The sequence below is a fragment of the Cucumis sativus genome, chromosome 2 (assembly GCF_000004075.3).
Source record: "Cucumis sativus cultivar 9930 chromosome 2, Cucumber_9930_V3, whole genome shotgun sequence".
Taxonomy (NCBI): Eukaryota; Viridiplantae; Streptophyta; class Magnoliopsida; order Cucurbitales; family Cucurbitaceae; genus Cucumis; species Cucumis sativus.
The window spans coordinates 1,149,634-1,168,529 of NC_026656.2; the positions used below are offsets into that span (position 1 = coordinate 1,149,634).

Sequence of the window (18,896 nt, forward strand, 5' to 3'; positions counted from 1 at the left end):
GATAATTGATATCTCTCCTTGTCTATAAATGTAAACTAATATATTTGTTAGTAAACCAATGTTAGTTTCTTTACCGTTTACGTTTTCTTGCTTTATTTGATTATTTGACTCGAATAGTATAACATTTGTAGAAAGGTAGTTTTTCTCAACATTATATTTTTCAATTTTTTTTAAGAAAATGTAATTTATTATATTTTACTGTATAGGAAAATGTGAAAATAGAAAACAAATATATAAAAAAAAAAAAGGATGGTGGGGAATGGGTACTAATTGTGAAGATTGAGACTTATCAAGGAAAAACAGACCATCATGTGTATTTGTATACAAAATCCTGATAATTATTTTATGAGGGAAAAGAAATGAACAAAAGAGAGAAAGAGAGAAAGAGAGAGAGAGAGAAATTAATGGTAGGGTAAGGGATCAAAAACATGATGATGATGAGAGAAAAAGAAAAGAAAAGGAATTCAATGAAGGTTATGTAATATATTTGTTGTAAACAAGAAGCAAGACATGTTCTGCAAGGAAAGCATGTGCAAACCCATAAACATGAAGAAGCATAAATTAGAGGATATCAAGCACTTGTCACTCTCCATACCTTATTCAACTATTCCTAATGCTAAACTCTATAGCTACGATAAAAAGACATCCCCAACTTGTCCAAAACTTTATATTTATATAATATCGAGCCAAGAATTGTTTCGGTCATCACTTTAGGTTTTGTAATAGTTTCAAATCAAAAAGATTTCGTTTGTGTGTATAGGGAGATGTTGCTTTTCTAGGATGAACCGGGGAAGTTATTGTCTCACGTACCAACCTAACTCGAATGAGGTGGAGGTGGAGATGGAGGTGAAGGTGTATTAGATATTATACTTATATTAAATTTACCTTCACCCAAATTGATGGATTGCTTGATGATCATTTAAGATGGTATTAGTGAGCAAGTTGGTTCAAACTCCTACATTTATTCATTTTCACTCTTATTAGATTCTTTTCCTATTTTGAGTTTATTGGTAATTAGATAATGGATAGGTGATATATAATTAAATTTATTTTCATCTATTAATTTAAAGTTTAAAGTCAGTAAAGAAAAGTTGGATGAGAAGAAAGGTCTTCTCTTTCTATATAAATAGTTTGTTGAAAAAAACCATTCCTAAATAAACCTAATATTTTGATTGGCTTTTTCTTGTGGTGTGTTTATTGTTTTGGAATTTATTCGTATCCGATGATTTTGGTTTTTTTTTTCAAGACTTGTGCATTTTAATTTATTTGGACACATTTTTATTTCCATATTTTGATTAAGATTCAAGGTTAAAAAATTGTTATTGTATTTGTTAATTTTATTTAGGAAATTTAAAGAATTGTCCCATAAGGAGAATAATCTTTTTTATAATAAGAATTTAACCATTAAGAGATTCTCTCTCAATAAATTGTATCACGAATTAACTTTTTTTAAAAAAATTATTTATTTGAAAACTCTTTTACAAAAACAAAAGGAAGAAAAATAAACCAAGATAGAATATATATTTTATATTTTTATAAATATTTTAGTTTATTTTACCATATTTAAAAATAACTAAAAATAAATGAGAAATAATTTTGGATAGGGTTGCTCAAACCAATATTGCACTAAAATTTAGTGGAAAATTTTGCAAATACATAAGGTGAAAGAAAAGAGTTTACTTGATATTGAGTTTTTTTTTTTTTTTTTTTTTTTTTTTTTTTGAAAAATGTCATTAATTGAACTTTCTCAAAAGAAATTAAAAAGAAAAAAAAGTTTTTCACATGTGTATGAAATCCTTATCACAATATCCAACAAAATCTAGTGAAATTTTGTAGACACATAGTGAATGAAATTGATGGTGAAGACATCACAATATTCCTATTTATAAAAACATGTGTTTTGTAAATTGAAATAATAATAATGATAATAACAATAATGTAAGAAAAAGTTACAAATAATTCATTCAATTAAGTTTGTTTTTATACAAAAGAAAGTTAATTATTTAATTGAGAAAATTGATTTTCCACAAATAATAATAATTCAAGTTGTTCCCTACCAAAATCTTTGTCCAATTTGATTTCCAAAATATAAAATATTTTGCTCACTTTTATTTGTTTTAATTTTCCATCTGATAAAAATATTATCAAACATGAAGAGAATTGAATATAAATTACATACGGTGGTAAAGTTATGGACAACTTAATCAATTCCCTAAACTTTCAAAGTTATACGTTTATTTCGTCTCTCTAAATTTTAAAATCTTCTTGATGCATTGAAATACACAAAATTTTAAGAACTTATTATTACACATCTTTGAAGTTAGAAACTTATTACTATACATCTTTGAAGTTAGAAATATTGGGTGGTCATTCAAACCACAAAAATCGAACCGTTTCTCAAAACTAAATTGAATATATAACTCAATAAAACCTAAAAATGTGGTACGTTTCATTTAAAAAAAAAAATTTAACCAAATTAATTTAGTTTGGTTCGACTGGAATTTTGAAAACTAAATTTGAAATCGAACCAAACCGTTTTAACTACTATATATATATATATATACTTACAAAAAGAGTAAAATCGAATTTGAAACCGAACCAAATTGTAATAAATCGGTTTGGTCTCACATATAGAAAATTTAAAATTTTTTATTCGTTGCCAAACCAAATCGAACCGTTTCCAACCCTAATTAACAAGACATATCTATTAAAACACAAAAAAATGAAAGTTGAAGATCGTATTACACATTTCCAAAAACTTACGGAATCTAATATACAAAAACTTGAAAGGAGAGAGACAACTAAAAACCATTATTTAACACAATAATATATATTGTTTAGGTTACCAACTACAAATGATATGTCAATTTTTCTTATATTTGATAGAAGATTTGCTCATAAATTGAGAGAAAGATATTCATAACTTGTAAGATTTTGTGTGTCACCAAATGTTATTCCACTTAAAGAGCTGAGAGAGAGAGAGAAAGAAGAGAGTTTCCTTTTTGTCTGCTTAGGGCAAACATTAGAGAAGATAATGTTTGAAAGAAAAGTGTTGAGCTTTCGAGTGTCCCTCCAATGATTTGGTTGGTCATTGCCAATAGATATCTCTTTTTTTTTTCTTTCCCTCTCTCTCTCTCTCTTTTCATAACCTAAAAAATTATACCAAATGTATATGTTTTTCTTTGCATTTTTAAAGATAAAAACATCATATATATATATATATGTCTGTCAAAATGTCATAGGTAGAGTGGAACATATATTTTTGTTTGTTTTTCTTTTGGTATTTATTGATTATTGTTTAGGGTTTAGGGTTTAAATTAAAGTGATTGGACATTGTTTTGCTTAATGGTGACCACACGGTTTATGAAGTGAAAGCTAGCTTGAATTCATTCACGTATATTCTATCTTCTTTCCTTTCCCACCTTTTGGCTTTCAATTAGTATTTTGAATGTGAAAAAGAGAGAAAGAGAGAAAAAAAAGCAACTTAATTAGTGGAGTAGTTAGAGATAAAGTAAAGATATGATATTGGGTAGCATAGTTTAGTGGATAAGACATCAATTATCATCGTCACAAAAGTTATTAGAGAGAGACTGCGAGTTTAAACAAAAAGAGAACAACAAATTTAAAGTGGTTGAAGTCAATTTTAGCCATTTTTTCTGCAAAATCTTTCTTCCTTCGTATAGTGCGTTTGTCTCTTACGTTTCCATCTTCCCTTCCAACTATCTATTGTTTCTTTTATTGTTATTTCTATCTCTTCTGGCTTTTATAACTTGAGAATAGTTAATAATCATGTTTTTAGCGATAATTTCCGTTGATCATATCTTACTAGACCCTCTAACCTAATTCAATTTTTTGTTCAGCTTTTTAATTACCTACTCTTACTCGATTCCTTGTATTATGCAATGAGTTTTATGTTATCTTTCACTTTAACGTATATTTTCACATATTTATTCAAATTAGACGGTTAAAAATTATCTGAATGTATACGAAAAGGCCAGGCTATTGTTAGTTCCCGATAGCTATATATATATATATATATATGGTCATATAATGAAATGAAACATTACCCTAACACCCTTATCAATTAATATAGTGTTGCTCTTCTCCATAGAATTAAAAGTGAAGTAAATGAGATATATAATGATCACTGTGTTCTAAACCATAATGCCATTTGCCCCAACAGCCTCTTGGTTCATTACAACACATGCAAAGGACCTCCAAGATTGAGGTAAGGAAAGCTTTTGCTTTGGTAATTGGTTCATTAATACATACTTTTCTTTGGTTAAAACTTGATTTCTCAAGGCTAAATATATTGCAAAACTTTACTTACTTTTCTACTTTTAATTTCACAAGTACTAATATTGGTTCGTTGTTTGTATACATAAGAAAAGCTTATTTTAAATGGTAAAACCTTTAAAAATACTTACAAATATAACAAACTTCTACTTTCTACCAATAACAAACCATGATAGATTTAGATATACATCTATTAGGGTTCAACACCAAAATAATTTACATAAATTTGAGTATATCTATTGTTGATAAAGTAAAATTTTTTTATATATATTTATACATAAGTCAGCTCATTTTGCTATATTTGAAAACGTTCTTATATATAAATCTATATTTCTCGTAAAATAAACATTTGTATCATGATTTATAATATGAAAATAACTTATAATGAAAAACGTTCTTATATATAAATCTATATTTCTCGTAAAATAAACATTTGTATCATGATTTATAATATGAAAATAACTTATAATAAAAAAGACCTAAAAATCTTTTAAATACGTGAATCTCTAGTTCCCAAGCTCCAAAAGTGATTTGAGTGGGGAACAATCTAGGTTTGATGATATATATACGTGTGAAAATTAATCACACCTATTCTCGACTTTGGTTGTTTCCTATTTTTCATCCAAGTTTCTAAATTTTACCTTACATAAATCATGCATACATTTACTTCAAATTCATAAAGCCAACATACAAGTCATTTTTTACAAAAAAAAAAAAAAAAAGCATTGAGTTTGATAAAGTATCAAGATGGGATAGTTAGATCCTCTAATTCATGATGGCTACCCTACCTAGAATTTAATACCTTATAATAGAATTTTCTTGACACACAAATGTTGTATGATTAGACCAAGTTGTTTCGTGAGATTAGTCGGAATGCACGTAAGCTGGCTCAAACGTTCACATATGTTAAAGAAAAAACTTTAACAATATGAGTGAGTTATACACATAGGCAAACTCTAGCATTTTTGTACTTATCAATAAAAAGATGTTCATCTAGTGTGGATGCTTGGGTGCACCTACTGACCCTACAAGTATCCTTTTCAAAATATATATATATATAAACACGTAAGCATAATATTTAGAGAAAACGAACTCTAGTGAATATTTTCTCTCTCTCTCTTTTAACTAAAGGGTCCATTTTAGGGTTAATAAAAAGAATATGGAAAGAGCCTTTACCAAACTCTAACACATGAACACTTGGGGAGAAGAATGGTGTAAAAGGGACAAAACATAAGCATAGAATTGTAGTACCTTGTGCTTGGTTTCCTTCAATATTTTGACACAATCAATATATTAAAATATACACAAATCATTTACCCTTTCACACTTGATTATATATTAGCTTCTTAAAAGTTTCTCTCTTTTTTCTTTTTTCTTTCTTTCTTTTAAATAAAAACATTATTTTTACTCATACTCACATCCCTCAACTTCTTGTATTTATTTTACTCCAAAGTCCTTTGGAATTTTCTACTTTAGTATTTAATTAATCAATAACAGTTCATCAAATCCCGATTATCTATATTTAGAAATTTATGTTTACTTTAACTTAGTGCATTTGATTATTAGTTGTTGTATAATATAGACATGTGATAGAAATAGATAGATTGTGATGTATATTATTCATTTTGCAATATTTGAAAAGAACATCCTTACACAAACCATCCTTAAATTATTGCGATAATTATAACAACACTCTCAAATTTTTAATTAATAGTTAAAATCGAGTCTTCAAACTCACGTAAATTTATACAACTATTATATATAATATCTCAATGGTGTAATGTATGTAAATTTTTAAAATATAATTGCTTTAAGTGTGACCATATTTTACCCTAAACTTATAATAATGATGTCTACATAACTTTGAACCAAATTGATAGAAGAAAAGTAAAATAAAATATCCTAAAAAGGTAACTTGACAAAAATCTCTTGGAGGGATAAAAGAAAAAGAGATCTTATATTTATTTTTATATAAAAAAGAAAAGGTGAAACTAGGGATGATGATGGGGTGGCAGTGAAACCTCATTTGAAAAGATGAGTTTTTAACTGAAAAGGTGAAGAAAAACAAAACCCACTGACAGACTATCTATCTCATCTCTTCTTCACATTCACAAAGAGAATGTGAAAATACATAAATCAATAAAATAAAATAAAAGATGAAGTACAAATAAATATTTCTTCCTCTTTTTCCATATTAAAAATATATTACTTTTCTACCAATATCTCAGAGGTTGTTATCTTTGTACTCAAAAACACCTCACCTGATTCCTTGTCCTTGTTAATATTCCCTTCCTCTCTTTTCATTCTATTATATAATATATATATATATATATGCACACATATATATTTGCACTAGCCAAAAATATACTTCATTCCTCTCTGTTGGTGAGGTTCTACCTTGGATAGAGGTTTTACCCTGAATAGAGGTCCTACAATAAAGATCCAAAAATGATGTGAACTCAAAAGATCACCGCTATACCTACCAGCTTGAGGATCCTACATTGGAAAAATGAAAAGGGAATTCACAACGTTGATTAAATAGGTTGAGCTACACCGCTTTAAAAAGAAAATTAATCATAAATGATGTCTGAATAAATAGGTTAACGTTGAACGCATGAATGCATACAAAAGTTAAGATATGAACGCGTAGATCGAAAAATTAAAATTTTAGTTTTTACCGTTGCATTTTTAATAATTTATCATCTCGATGCGTAAAGCTTACATTGTGTGTGATAGTACTCTCTTTGATCAATTTTTTTCATCATGAATTCGAATCTTTGTCGTATAAAATATTCCTATATGCTTTCTCTATCTTCCTTAAAAAAGGGGTTGAATATGCCTATCTATTACCTTTTGTGCAAAGCACTTGCTCCTCTGTGAGCTTTAGGAAAGATAACGAAGAATACATACATATATGTATATATGTATATATATTATGTACCTATGTGTTTATATATACGTATACATACGTATATGTATATATTTTTTGATATTGTACATATGTACTTTCTATCCAAAATTTATCGAACTTAAGCTAACTCAATCCGTGTTTATTATTCTAAATTCATAAATTTTATAGTAAACTCAAATTCACCCATTTATATAATAATTAAATTTCTATCGTTACTTCCTATTGCATTGTCAATGGCAGACTCTTCTGAAACCGTACAAACTAAGGGGTGGAAATCGCCGATGATAATATTAACAATGATCAACAACTCATTACTCTATCTCCCCCGCCGTTCTCTAATTCCGACAAAATGGACGATTCTCCGTCGCTTCTGCCAGAGGACGAGGCAGCGGAGAGTTCTCAAATGTTAAAGAAAAAGCAACATGTTCATCGTGTTCTTGGCGCCGAAAAGCGTACGGCTAATCTCTCTTTGTGTTTTTCCAATTCTCTATTTTTTTTCATCCCTAAAAGTGACCATAAATGAAAAAATTGGTGAAAATGTTTACAAAATAGAACCAAATTTTATATTCTACATTTTAAAACTTCAAATTGTGCATCAACTATAATGCTAACTTTGTAAAGGGACTTGTTATTATTATTATTATTTTGAAAAAGAATATATAGGTAAAGGGACTTATGATGTTTGCCTAATCTAATCCATTAATAGATGATATAGAAAGGTTTGAGGCTCCTTGATGTGGACAAAACTTCAAATAATTTGATGACAAATGGATGGTGAAGATTTGTTTATGGGTTTTTTCTCTTTGACCCAAAGATTTGACAATTGGCTGCACATATTAAAAAAGACAGTGTTTGCAGCTGTGAAGTACTTGTCACAACCATGGGAAAAATAATAATAATAATAACAATAAAGCTAGTTTATGATGTCAATTTTATGTATTAATATTATTATTTTGTTTGGGGTACAAAACAAAATTATTCCATTGGGAAATTCTCAATGTTATGTTATATGATTGATGTAACTACACAATGAGAAATGGATTTTTCTGCCAGAATGAGTGAAAGTGGAGTTCTCAATTAGCTACTCTATATACCCTAGAAGATCATATGTTTCTTTCAAAGTTGTTAAAACTAATTTTCAAAATCTATCTCCCTTAGATTTAATTTTATGGTAATTTCCATTTTCTTTTCTTTTCTTTTCTTCTTTTTAGACATTTTGAATCAAATGTAAAGTGTTCTTCTGTGTACTTGACCATTGTACTCGTCAAATTCTTTGCATATAATAATTATAATTCTAATATATTGCAATAGATTAAGTAGGTTTGGAGTTGGGGAGCCAAACTCAATTATCTATTGCTACAAAAAAGGAAAAAAAAAAAAACCCCCTACTCTAGCTAGGATATATTCACTCAATACACTAATAGATTCACTAAACATATAATTTGAAACTTGATTGTGTTTGTTGAATCCATATCTTTCGTAAGATATTATAATGATTGAGATGACATTCGACGAAATTCAAAGAATTGACTGTAGAATCATTTGACAGATTCTGTGAATGTGAAAAATATGATAATTTTTGAAAAGGAAGGGTTTGTATACAAAGATTTTATCATGAATGCATGGGGTATATATTGACAATCTACAATGCTACAATGTTTTTATCGTAAATTATGTCAATCTAAACGAATCCTTCTTTTCACACACATAAATCTCTACATGCTATAGAGATAAGAGAAAAAAAATTAACGAATTAGTGCGAACTTATCCTTGGAGGTAATTAAAAGAGATTTCATTTTCTCTCAACACGTAGGAGTGCTTTTAATGCACGTACTATCCAAACAATCTCTAGGAGACCATCCAACATAAAACTGCTCCATTTAGTTAAACATAAATAAAAATTGAAGTTTTTCATAATTAATAACCACAAAAAATATCAACGTGTCCTTTATTAGTATAGAGTAATTAATAACGTTATTCTTAAATTCGAGCATCGCATGAAATTTTGAATTCTCAAACACTTAAAAGAAAAACCCTAAAAATCATCATCATCCTCTTGTTCTTCTACCTTAATATTATTCAATATATCTCCTTGGTATTTTGTTACAAACACACACATACACAGATATATATATATATAACGAATAGGTTGTTTATTGTTACGTCATTAAGTAAAGTTTAGTTTGTTAGAAAAGAAAAGAACAGAAGAAGTGGGGCATTTCATTAATGAAAATTAGTTTCTTAGAAGAAGAAAAGGAACAGTGAAATGGAAAAAGAATAGGGAAATATAGGTTTAAGCTGAAAGTGACAAATACTAAGCACAAGGGAAGGTCTCCCATTCCACAGTTAATGAAAATTGGTCGGCAGCTGCCTTTATTGATTTTTCTTCTTTCTTTCTTTCTTATTTATATTTCCTAACCATGATGTGGGGAATTATTATATCTATATTTTTCATTCTTCTTTTCTCTAATAAATAAATAAATATTATTTGGGAACTTGCAATTAAATAAATAAATAGTTTTATCATCATTATCCAAGCTCTTTTTTTTTCTTTTTTTGGATTTTTGTTCTTTAAACCTGGCGTGATGAAGTGAACATGAAATTTCCTATTTGTTTCTTCAAAAAAAATAAATTATTATTATTATTATCTATTATTTACCATTTTTTTCAAAAATGAAAATCACTCTTCAAATAAGTAGTTTTTATGTTAAAGACAAATCTTGATTTTATTTAATATATTACGATATGAATGAATACGAGGATAAACAATTTGAATTCCACGTAATAATCAAACCTAATCAAAATAGATTTTACTCTAGAGTCCACATTCACATTTCATTATAATTAAAAAAAAAAACACTCAAAAACAACAAAGGAACCCACTTTTAGTATTACCATTAATAATGAATTACATTTAAACATGATTAAACGTTTCTAGGTTATATATATGCCCTAGAAAATGTTAGACTAAGAATGAGTAATATTTTGGAAAAGTATACGAAGACTTGGGGAGAAAAATAGAAAGTATATAAACTTAAGTAAACGATGCTATAATAATGCTGAAAACAAGGATAAAGCTTTATATATATACATATCTTATCAGCAAAATGTTGCATATAACATTGAAAAATAATTGGCCCTATAGTTGAAGGCTATAACTATGTATATACCATAGCCACATGCACTTGTTTTTCTTTTCTTACAAATTATGTACCTTTGTAATTTGTTTGTGCATCCACAATTTTAGGGTTTGTGTTCTCTTGAGTATTACATGCATTTTTTAGACCAAACAAATTGGTGGGTCTCAACCCCATTAACTTTCACATTTTATTTATTTCCCCCTCTTTTTATTTTCTATATAATTTTTAAAAATATATCTACAAAATTTTATGTAAAGGTAGGGACTTATGTATTTACTATAAACCTTATCTCATCTATTTCCAAATTTGATATTGAAATTCATTATCTTATTCAAAATTTAAATTTCTTTTTATTGAAATAATTCAATTTTTCATTATCCTCCCTTGATGACACGAATAAAAAAGCTAAACATGTTTTTTTTGTTATTGGTGTGACTCTATAATTCGTACGGTTAGAATGCAACATTAGAACATTAGAAATTTCAAAGATCATTAAAGAAAATCAACCTTTTAGAAGATATTATAACCCCAACAAGAAAAACTAAAGAATTTTGTTTTAATCATGTTACTTGAATGAAAAAGCTTTGATCTAGCTAGTCTCTTATTGGTTCTAGCTCTAATGTATTTACTCATTTTGTTTTCATTGATGAGGTTTTGAAGCGTTCTTTCTACAATCTCCAATTACAAAAGCATTTTCTTAAAGCATTAATATATCGCTCACTAAATTGAGCTAATTAGTATACCAAGTCCAAGTCCTTCAAATTTAGATATTATGAAACCAAAGACACACGAACTCTTATTATAATACTATTTAGAAGGATACATTGCTTCCTTGTAGGAGAAGCATCCTTTTAATATTTTGAGAAAAGGGTGAGAAGAAAGTAATTAGAAGTTATAGGCAGAGTACATAGGCTTAGTTTAGTTTAGTTTAATTTAGGTAAAGGATGCATATTAATTTAGTTAAATATGATTATTATTGATCAAGTTGTATGTGTGCTTAAAAAATTGAAGGACATAGGACCCAATATATAAGAGGGAAGAGGCATAAGGTCCCAAGATGTTTTGGTATTATTAGGACAAGATTAGGGATAGATGCCTTTGTGTGGGTACCCCAATGTTGGGTCAACTACATAGCATATTTCCCCACCTAAGCCACACAAACAAACCCTAAAAATAGACAGCCTTGTTCCCATGTGCTCTAATTTAAGAGCAACATTCCAAAACGACAACCTCCTTTGTGCCTTTCTCTTTCTCTTTCTTTTTTCTTTTTAAAAAATTTACAATTGAAAGAGAGAAAAAAAAAAAAATTAGGCACAAAGGTTGGAACCCAATTTCTTCAATCCCCCTTTACACATTGTGTTCCCCCTTTTCACCTTCTCCAACCAAAATTTATATATAAAAACATATCACTATGATATACTTTCTCTTTTAGCCCTCCCATTTTCATCAAAAAGATATCCTAAAGTTATTAGAATTAGTCTTTTTTGATTTATAAAACCCTTGAGAATCAAGTTTGTAAATTTGACTGCTAAGGATAAAAGTATTCTTAAGGTATAAACTCTCACGTTTTTTCGGAAGTTTCAAACATTATTCACTATTCACTTTGTATAAATGTAGAAATTCATTCGATTTGTTGGAGGAGAAATTGAAAATTTGATATTGGTAATGACTTGACATAAAGATTGGGATTTGAAGATGACCAGAAGGTTCCACATGGACATACATATTCTAGGTCACAATTTTCTATTAATAAAAGTCAACAAATTTCTACTCCAAACTACTTATGTTGGGAGAAAAGTAATATTGTCCCTTTAGCATTATTTTTTTATACAAATGAAAAACTAATTTGGGATATTTTTGGCAATATATAATATATAGATAACCAAATAAAATTTAGACCTAAAACAAAACTACATTCTAATAAATGGTTTGGAGTCTAAAAAAAAACCATTAATGTTTTATCATCAAAAGAAAATCTCTACATATACATGTCCAATGATTTTTTTAATAATTTAATCATAATTATGTGTGTGTATATATATATATATAGAATTGAGATTTTTTTTTATATTATGAAAAAAAGATTTGGGCCAAATTATAATATTAAATTACTTGAATGTATATATAGAAAGAAAAAAAAGTGGGGTTTTGAAAATCAATGAGCTAATCATTTATACATATATAACATGAAGGAAATTATGTGGGAAAGTTCGAATTTATTTCTTCTCAATCATTCCCTAAAGAAACATACAAATAAAATCACAAAGAGGATTCTAATTTGTTGTTTATTGACTATTTAAAATTTTCTGAATTAGAACACAAATTAAGACCAAAGTGTAATTTAATTGAATGTGAAATTTCATTCCATTTCTTTCCTCTCTTTATTGAAAATTCCTTAAACCAATAGAATATTTGAAAGTTTAGCTATTCGTTCAACTACTTCCATAAGAATTTGGACAACCCATTTTGACTTTATAGTCGTCATTAAGATGACTTGTATAATATTTTGATACTAAAAAAACTAGTAAAACATGAAATTATTGGATAAATTGTTACCATAGATTAAACAATTGATACTCTGTTTATTTATTTACTGTTAGGGCAATAACAATTCATAATGATTTTTTTTCTAACGTTATAAAGATGCATATTTCATAATTATTTTTTTAAAAAGTGAGTAAATAATAATCTTTTTGACTTGGAAATGTATGCCTTGAAAAGGCTAACCAAAAAGTTGTATGTGTGAGATGTGAATCTTTTTTTATCTTCCCTAAAAGGAAAAATAAGAAAAGGTGAATCTTTTATCTATCCATTTTAGATAACAAAATAACCTAATTTTTTTAATAAGAAAAACCCACACATTTTAATATTCTCTCTTCTTAGATTTGGATGAATCACATATATATCTAACCCTAACTTAAGAAATTGTATTTACGATAAAATTCCAAAATTTTTAAAAATTATTGATTAATTAACCTTATATATAATATATTTAAAAATAAAATAATAAAAGTTAACAAAATGGATGTACTGTTAGTTTATTAAGACAAATAATGAATGTACAACATTAATAAGAGATTAGACTTTAAATTTGTTAATCAAATAAATAAACAAAATATTAACTGTTAATTGGTCATATCCAACAATCTCTTCCCCTACAAGGACTACTACTCTCTTAAATTCATTAAAGTCAATTGAAATCAAATAATTAATAACTCTCCATTTATTAATTATTGCAATTCTCATATTAAATTTGTTGATAATATCCTTGTTTTATGGCCCAAAAATTCATTATTATTATTAATTAATTAAAAACAACATGAAGAAGATCCTAATTAGGTATGTGAATCAATATGCACAACTCATGCTTCTCTGTCAACTCCCAATCATTTTTTCAAGAACACCTCAAAAAAAATTGAGAAAATAAGAGAGTTAAAATCCAAAATTTCCACTATAAAAAATAATTCTAATGGAAATTAAATAATAAAGACAAACCCATTAATTACATTATTTATGGATAAAAAAAAATTGGGTCTTTCTCTTTCTCTCAATTTTATTTATTTTTTTTCCCTTGGGAAATTAAAATAATTAATCGCATTTATTCCATAACAAAGTACCATAATACAAAATGGGGCACGTTTTTTAATTAGAATGTCCTATCTTAATATAATATATTACTTTAATTAACTTATAAATATATATATGTACACATATAGAGAGAGAGTTAGAGTTAGAGTTAGAGATAAATATTTGTATATATATTAAAGTGATGATGTTGTGTTATTAATAACTTTGTACGTTTGACCTGAGTTGGATCCACATCAAGAGAGGATATATTTATTGTAGGGTGGACAAAGAAAATTAAATATTTATATAGATCAATTACTAATTTAAAATTGAATTAATTTTTTTTGGGTTTGGAGTAGAGAGTAATATCTGGGAAATTCTTTTTCTCTCTTATAATATAAGAGAGAATTTTGTCTTTAATTAATATGATATTATATAACTTATTGGATGAATTATGCTTATTTTTAAATTAACTTAATTTACTCTTATTTTTGTAATTTAAAATAACATATATATTGTATTTAATTAATATTACAAAATGGTTACTAAATGCAATATACCATTCATTTAAGTTCTTGTTTTAGTAAGCATTTTATTATCTTTAAATATACTCCAATAATTTTTTGAAAAAAAATTGTAATTTAACATTCCATTTTTTTACCACATTTTGTTTGAAATCAAAATTTGAATTTTATACTAATTTTATATTTTTTTTGCAACATAAAAGGAAAGTGGTAGATTTAGTGAAATATAACAAAATTTCAAAATTCTATCGATTATATATTTTTATACGTTTTAATACAGTTGTAGAAAGACATTTATAGAGTTTTATCAATGCTCATTATTGACATAATATAAAATTTTGTTATATTTTGATTTATTTTACTATATTTAAAAATGTCACTGTAACTTAAAATTAGTAAATATACGTTTAATATTGAAATTCATTACTTATTATCTAAAAACATACAATAACATACATTATTCTACGCATTATCTTACCGTCATAAATTTTTTAAAAACATATATAAAATAAATACATTGTTTTAAGGAGAAGATAAAGCTCTATTAGGCATGAATTTAAGACTACTTTTCCTTCCGTTATAGTATGGCAACATAAAACTTTTACATTCATCCTCCATTATCAACCCATTAACTCATTAAATATTTCTTATTTTCAAGTTTTAATTCACATAATAATTCTAAGAAATTAATTCAGACAAAAAATTGAAAAAACAAAAGATAAAAACCGATACAATGATCATTAAATTGTACCATAAAACTTATACAAGGATCATAGTATAAATCATGATAAAAATATTGAAAATCATACAAATTGTTATATTTTTCTTTAATAATGGGGTAAGTTTGAGAATTTAATTTTAGTAATCTAAGAGTAAACTTTGCAATCCAGTTCGATATTTTTTTCTTTCAAAAAGTTGAGGAAAATAGTTTTAGAAAAATGGAAGATTTATAGTGACCCCCTCCTCCTATTGTTGGTTGACCCTTAGCATTCCAATGGCGGCCCCTACGCCGCTGGCCTTGCCTTTCCTTTAAAAAAAAAAATGAAAAGAAAAAAATTTCTCTCTCCTCTTTCATTTTATAGTATTTAAATCCCCAACTCACAAAGCTACTTCCTTACTTCTTCTACTGCCTAAACCCAAACCCCAAAACCATTATAAACAAACACACTCAACACCAAATTTTAATTTTGCACAATTATGGCGGTCGGTTGGATTTTTTGTTGGTTTTTGTTCGTGCTGGTTCTAAGGGCGGTGGTGGTTCTTTGGTGGCGGCCGAGAAGAATAGAACAGCATTTCTTTCGTCAAGGAATTCGTGGCCCTCCCTATCGTTTCTTCATTGGAAATGTTAAGGAACTGGTTGGCATGATGATTAAAGCTTCTTCAGATCATTCTTTTCCTAATTCTTCTCATAATATTCTGCCTCGTGTTCTTCCTTTTTATCATCATTGGAAGAAAATTTATGGTATGTATTTTAATTTCTCTCTCTTCTCTCTTCTCTCTTCTTCTCCCTACAAACAAAAGAAACTATGATCTTTTTAATTTTTGAACCTTTTATCATGACTGTTTGACGAGCTAGATTGTTGTTTTCAGTTGAAAGAATGTATCTTATTTTTTCTTCTTTTAATTTATTGATATGATATTGAAAAACAGTTAGGAATTTACTGATTATGATTGGTTTTGTTTGTGTATTATTGTGAAAAAGGGTCAAAATTTCTAGTGTGGTTTGGACCGACGGTGAGATTGGCGGTGTCTGATCCAGATTTGATAAGAGAAATATTCACATCGAAGTCAGAATTTTGTGAGAAAAATGAACCACACCCACTTGTTAAACAGCTAGAAGGTGATGGACTCCTTAGCCTCAAAGGCCAAAAATGGGCTCTTCATCGAAAGATCATCTCTCCTTCCTTTCACATGGACAATCTCAAAGTAAATCAAAACCTTCTTTCTTTTATTCTTCTCTTTCTCTCTCTTCTACATTTTTCTCAAATGGGTTTTAATAAAAAAGATTTCTTTTTCTTATGAAATTCCTTTATTTTCAAATGGGGTCTCAAAAAATCACTTTTTTTTCTTTTTCTTTTGGGGTTTCAATTTTTTCTTATGGGTTTTCTTTTCTTTTTTTCCTAATCGAAAAGTCACTTTTTTTTCAAATGGGGATTCAGAAAATCATTTTTTTTTTCTTATGTGATATCACTTTTTTCCAATGGGGTCCTAAAAAACCATTTTCTAAAAAATGGGGTTCCATAAAATTGAATTTTTTCTTTATGGGTTTTCAAAGAAGTTCTTTTTTTTTTCTTTCATTTTTCTAATGAGGTTTCAAAGAAGACGGTTTGTTTTCTTATGGATTTTTCTATTGGTTTTTTTGGATTAGTTGTTGATTCCAGTGATGGCAAAAAGTGTTGTGGACATGTTGGAGAAATGGTCAGCATTAATGACGTCAGCAGATTCCGATGAGGTGGAAATTGAAGTATCCGAATGGTTCCAAACCCTAACCGAAGATGTCATCACTAGAACAGCATTTGGCTCAAGCTATGAAGATGGAAAAGCCATTTTCCGGTTACAAGCCCAACAAATGGTCCTTGCTTCTCAAGCCTTTGAAAAAGTTTTCATCCCCGGCTACCGGTACTACTACGACTACTATTACTGCTTATTTGATCGATCAACAATGTCGTCCTTTAAAGTTCTAGAGCGTTTTACACTAACTAATGTTAATTTTATCGAATTGTGATGAATGATTAGATTCTTGCCTACGAGAACGAACGTGAATTCGTGGAGATTGGATAAAGAAATAAGGAAATCGTTGATGAAATTGATCGACCGACGACGAGAGAATTCGATTGAGACGAGCTCGAAGGATTTACTAGGGTTAATGATTAGGGCATCAAAGTCATCTCCATCATCAACAATCACTGTTAATGACATTGTTGAAGAGTGCAAAGGGTTTTTCTTTGCTGGCAAACAGACCACATCCAATTTGCTGACGTGGACAATGATCCTCATGGCAATGCACCCACAATGGCAGGTACAGGCACGTGATGAAGTACTAAGGGAGTGTGGAGCACGTGACATACCCTCCAAAGATGATGTTACAAAGCTCAAAATGGTATGCTTTTATTTATACACATCTATTCAAAATTATAGGACAAAACATTATGTCTCTATCTATTAGACCCCTCTTTGTTTCCTCACAAAAACCAATTTCTTTCCCCTTTATTACTTTCTATCTCCCTCCCTTTTTTTCCCCTAGCAAAGTATAGTGGGGGGAGGGGTTTTCTTCTCTTTCTTTGTTGTCCTTTTTGTTTTCATCATTTTATGATCACAAGGGTGTTTTAGTAAATTGCCTTTGTGTGTGGCTTATTAATTTTATGTTTCTGATGATATACATGACAGTTGAGTATGATCATCAACGAATCGTTACGGTTATATCCGCCGACAGTGGCGACTATTCGACAAGCGAAAGTTGATGTGGAGCTTGGTGGTTACATGCTTCCACGAGGCACTGAGTTGTTGATACCGATTTTGGCGGTTCACCATGATCAAACGATATGGGGGAATGATGTGAATGAGTTCAATCCAGCGCGATTTGCCGAAGGTGTTGCAAAGGCAGCCAATCATCGAGTTGGGTTCATTCCGTTCGGGTTAGGAGCTCGAACCTGTATTGGCCAAAACCTAGCTATATTGCAAGCAAAGTTGGCTCTTGCACTCATACTCCAAAGATTCTCTTTTCGATTGGGACCCTCTTATCAACACTCACCAGCAGTTCAAATGCTACTTTATCCACGACATGGTGCACCTATTATCTTCAAGAAATTATCCACTCCATTAGCTCATCAAGATCAACAGTCATGATCATGCCATGTCAAGAAAATACCATATCCCTACCTAGTGTGAAATGTCCAAACTACCCTTAAACCCTCCACAACATATTTTGAAACAAGTGCATCATCCCAAACTAACCCTCATGCAAAACTTCAAAAGAACGAAGAAAAGATTTGCCCTAACCTTCTTTAATTGTTATTCTATGGATTTTACCCAACCACTTCCTTTTTCCTCCTCTATTGGCATGTAATCTTGTGTTTTGAAATTAGGAATTTAGAGAGACTAACAACTTAGGGTAAGGCAGATTCCTTGTGTCCCCTTTTCTCTCTCTCTCTTGTGTATGTAATGTATATTTTTTTCACCCATTTCTACACTTCTTTTTCTTGTATCATCATCATCCTTTTTTCCAATTGAATTGGCTTTTTGTTTCTAACTTTCTAATTCTAAGTCTTTATTGATTTTTAACCTATATATAACTTGTTCTCTACTTGATCGAAATATTGATACAAAACAAAATCGGTCAATCTAATGGTTATTTGATCTACATTCTTACCATGGTTTGATCAACAAACCAAAAAAAAAAAAGAAAAAAAGTTAAAATTATAAACCTTTTTGTGTTTGAAACTTTCCCATTTACCAATG

General features: G+C 28.6%; 1 protein-coding gene across 1 annotated transcript; it reads left to right on the plus strand.

Annotated features, from left to right (window-relative positions):
• The first annotated feature begins 15,508 nt into the window (after positions 1-15,508).
• Positions 15,509-18,695, plus strand: LOC101208789 (cytochrome P450 734A1). The gene is made up of 5 exons (XM_004139374.3): positions 15,509-15,900; positions 16,141-16,364; positions 16,807-17,057; positions 17,175-17,538; positions 17,826-18,695. Exons 1-5 carry the CDS (start codon positions 15,636-15,638, stop codon positions 18,282-18,284), a joined length of 1,563 nt encoding a protein of 520 aa, XP_004139422.1. The 5' UTR covers positions 15,509-15,635; the 3' UTR covers positions 18,285-18,695.
• Positions 18,696-18,896: the final 201 nt, after the last annotated feature.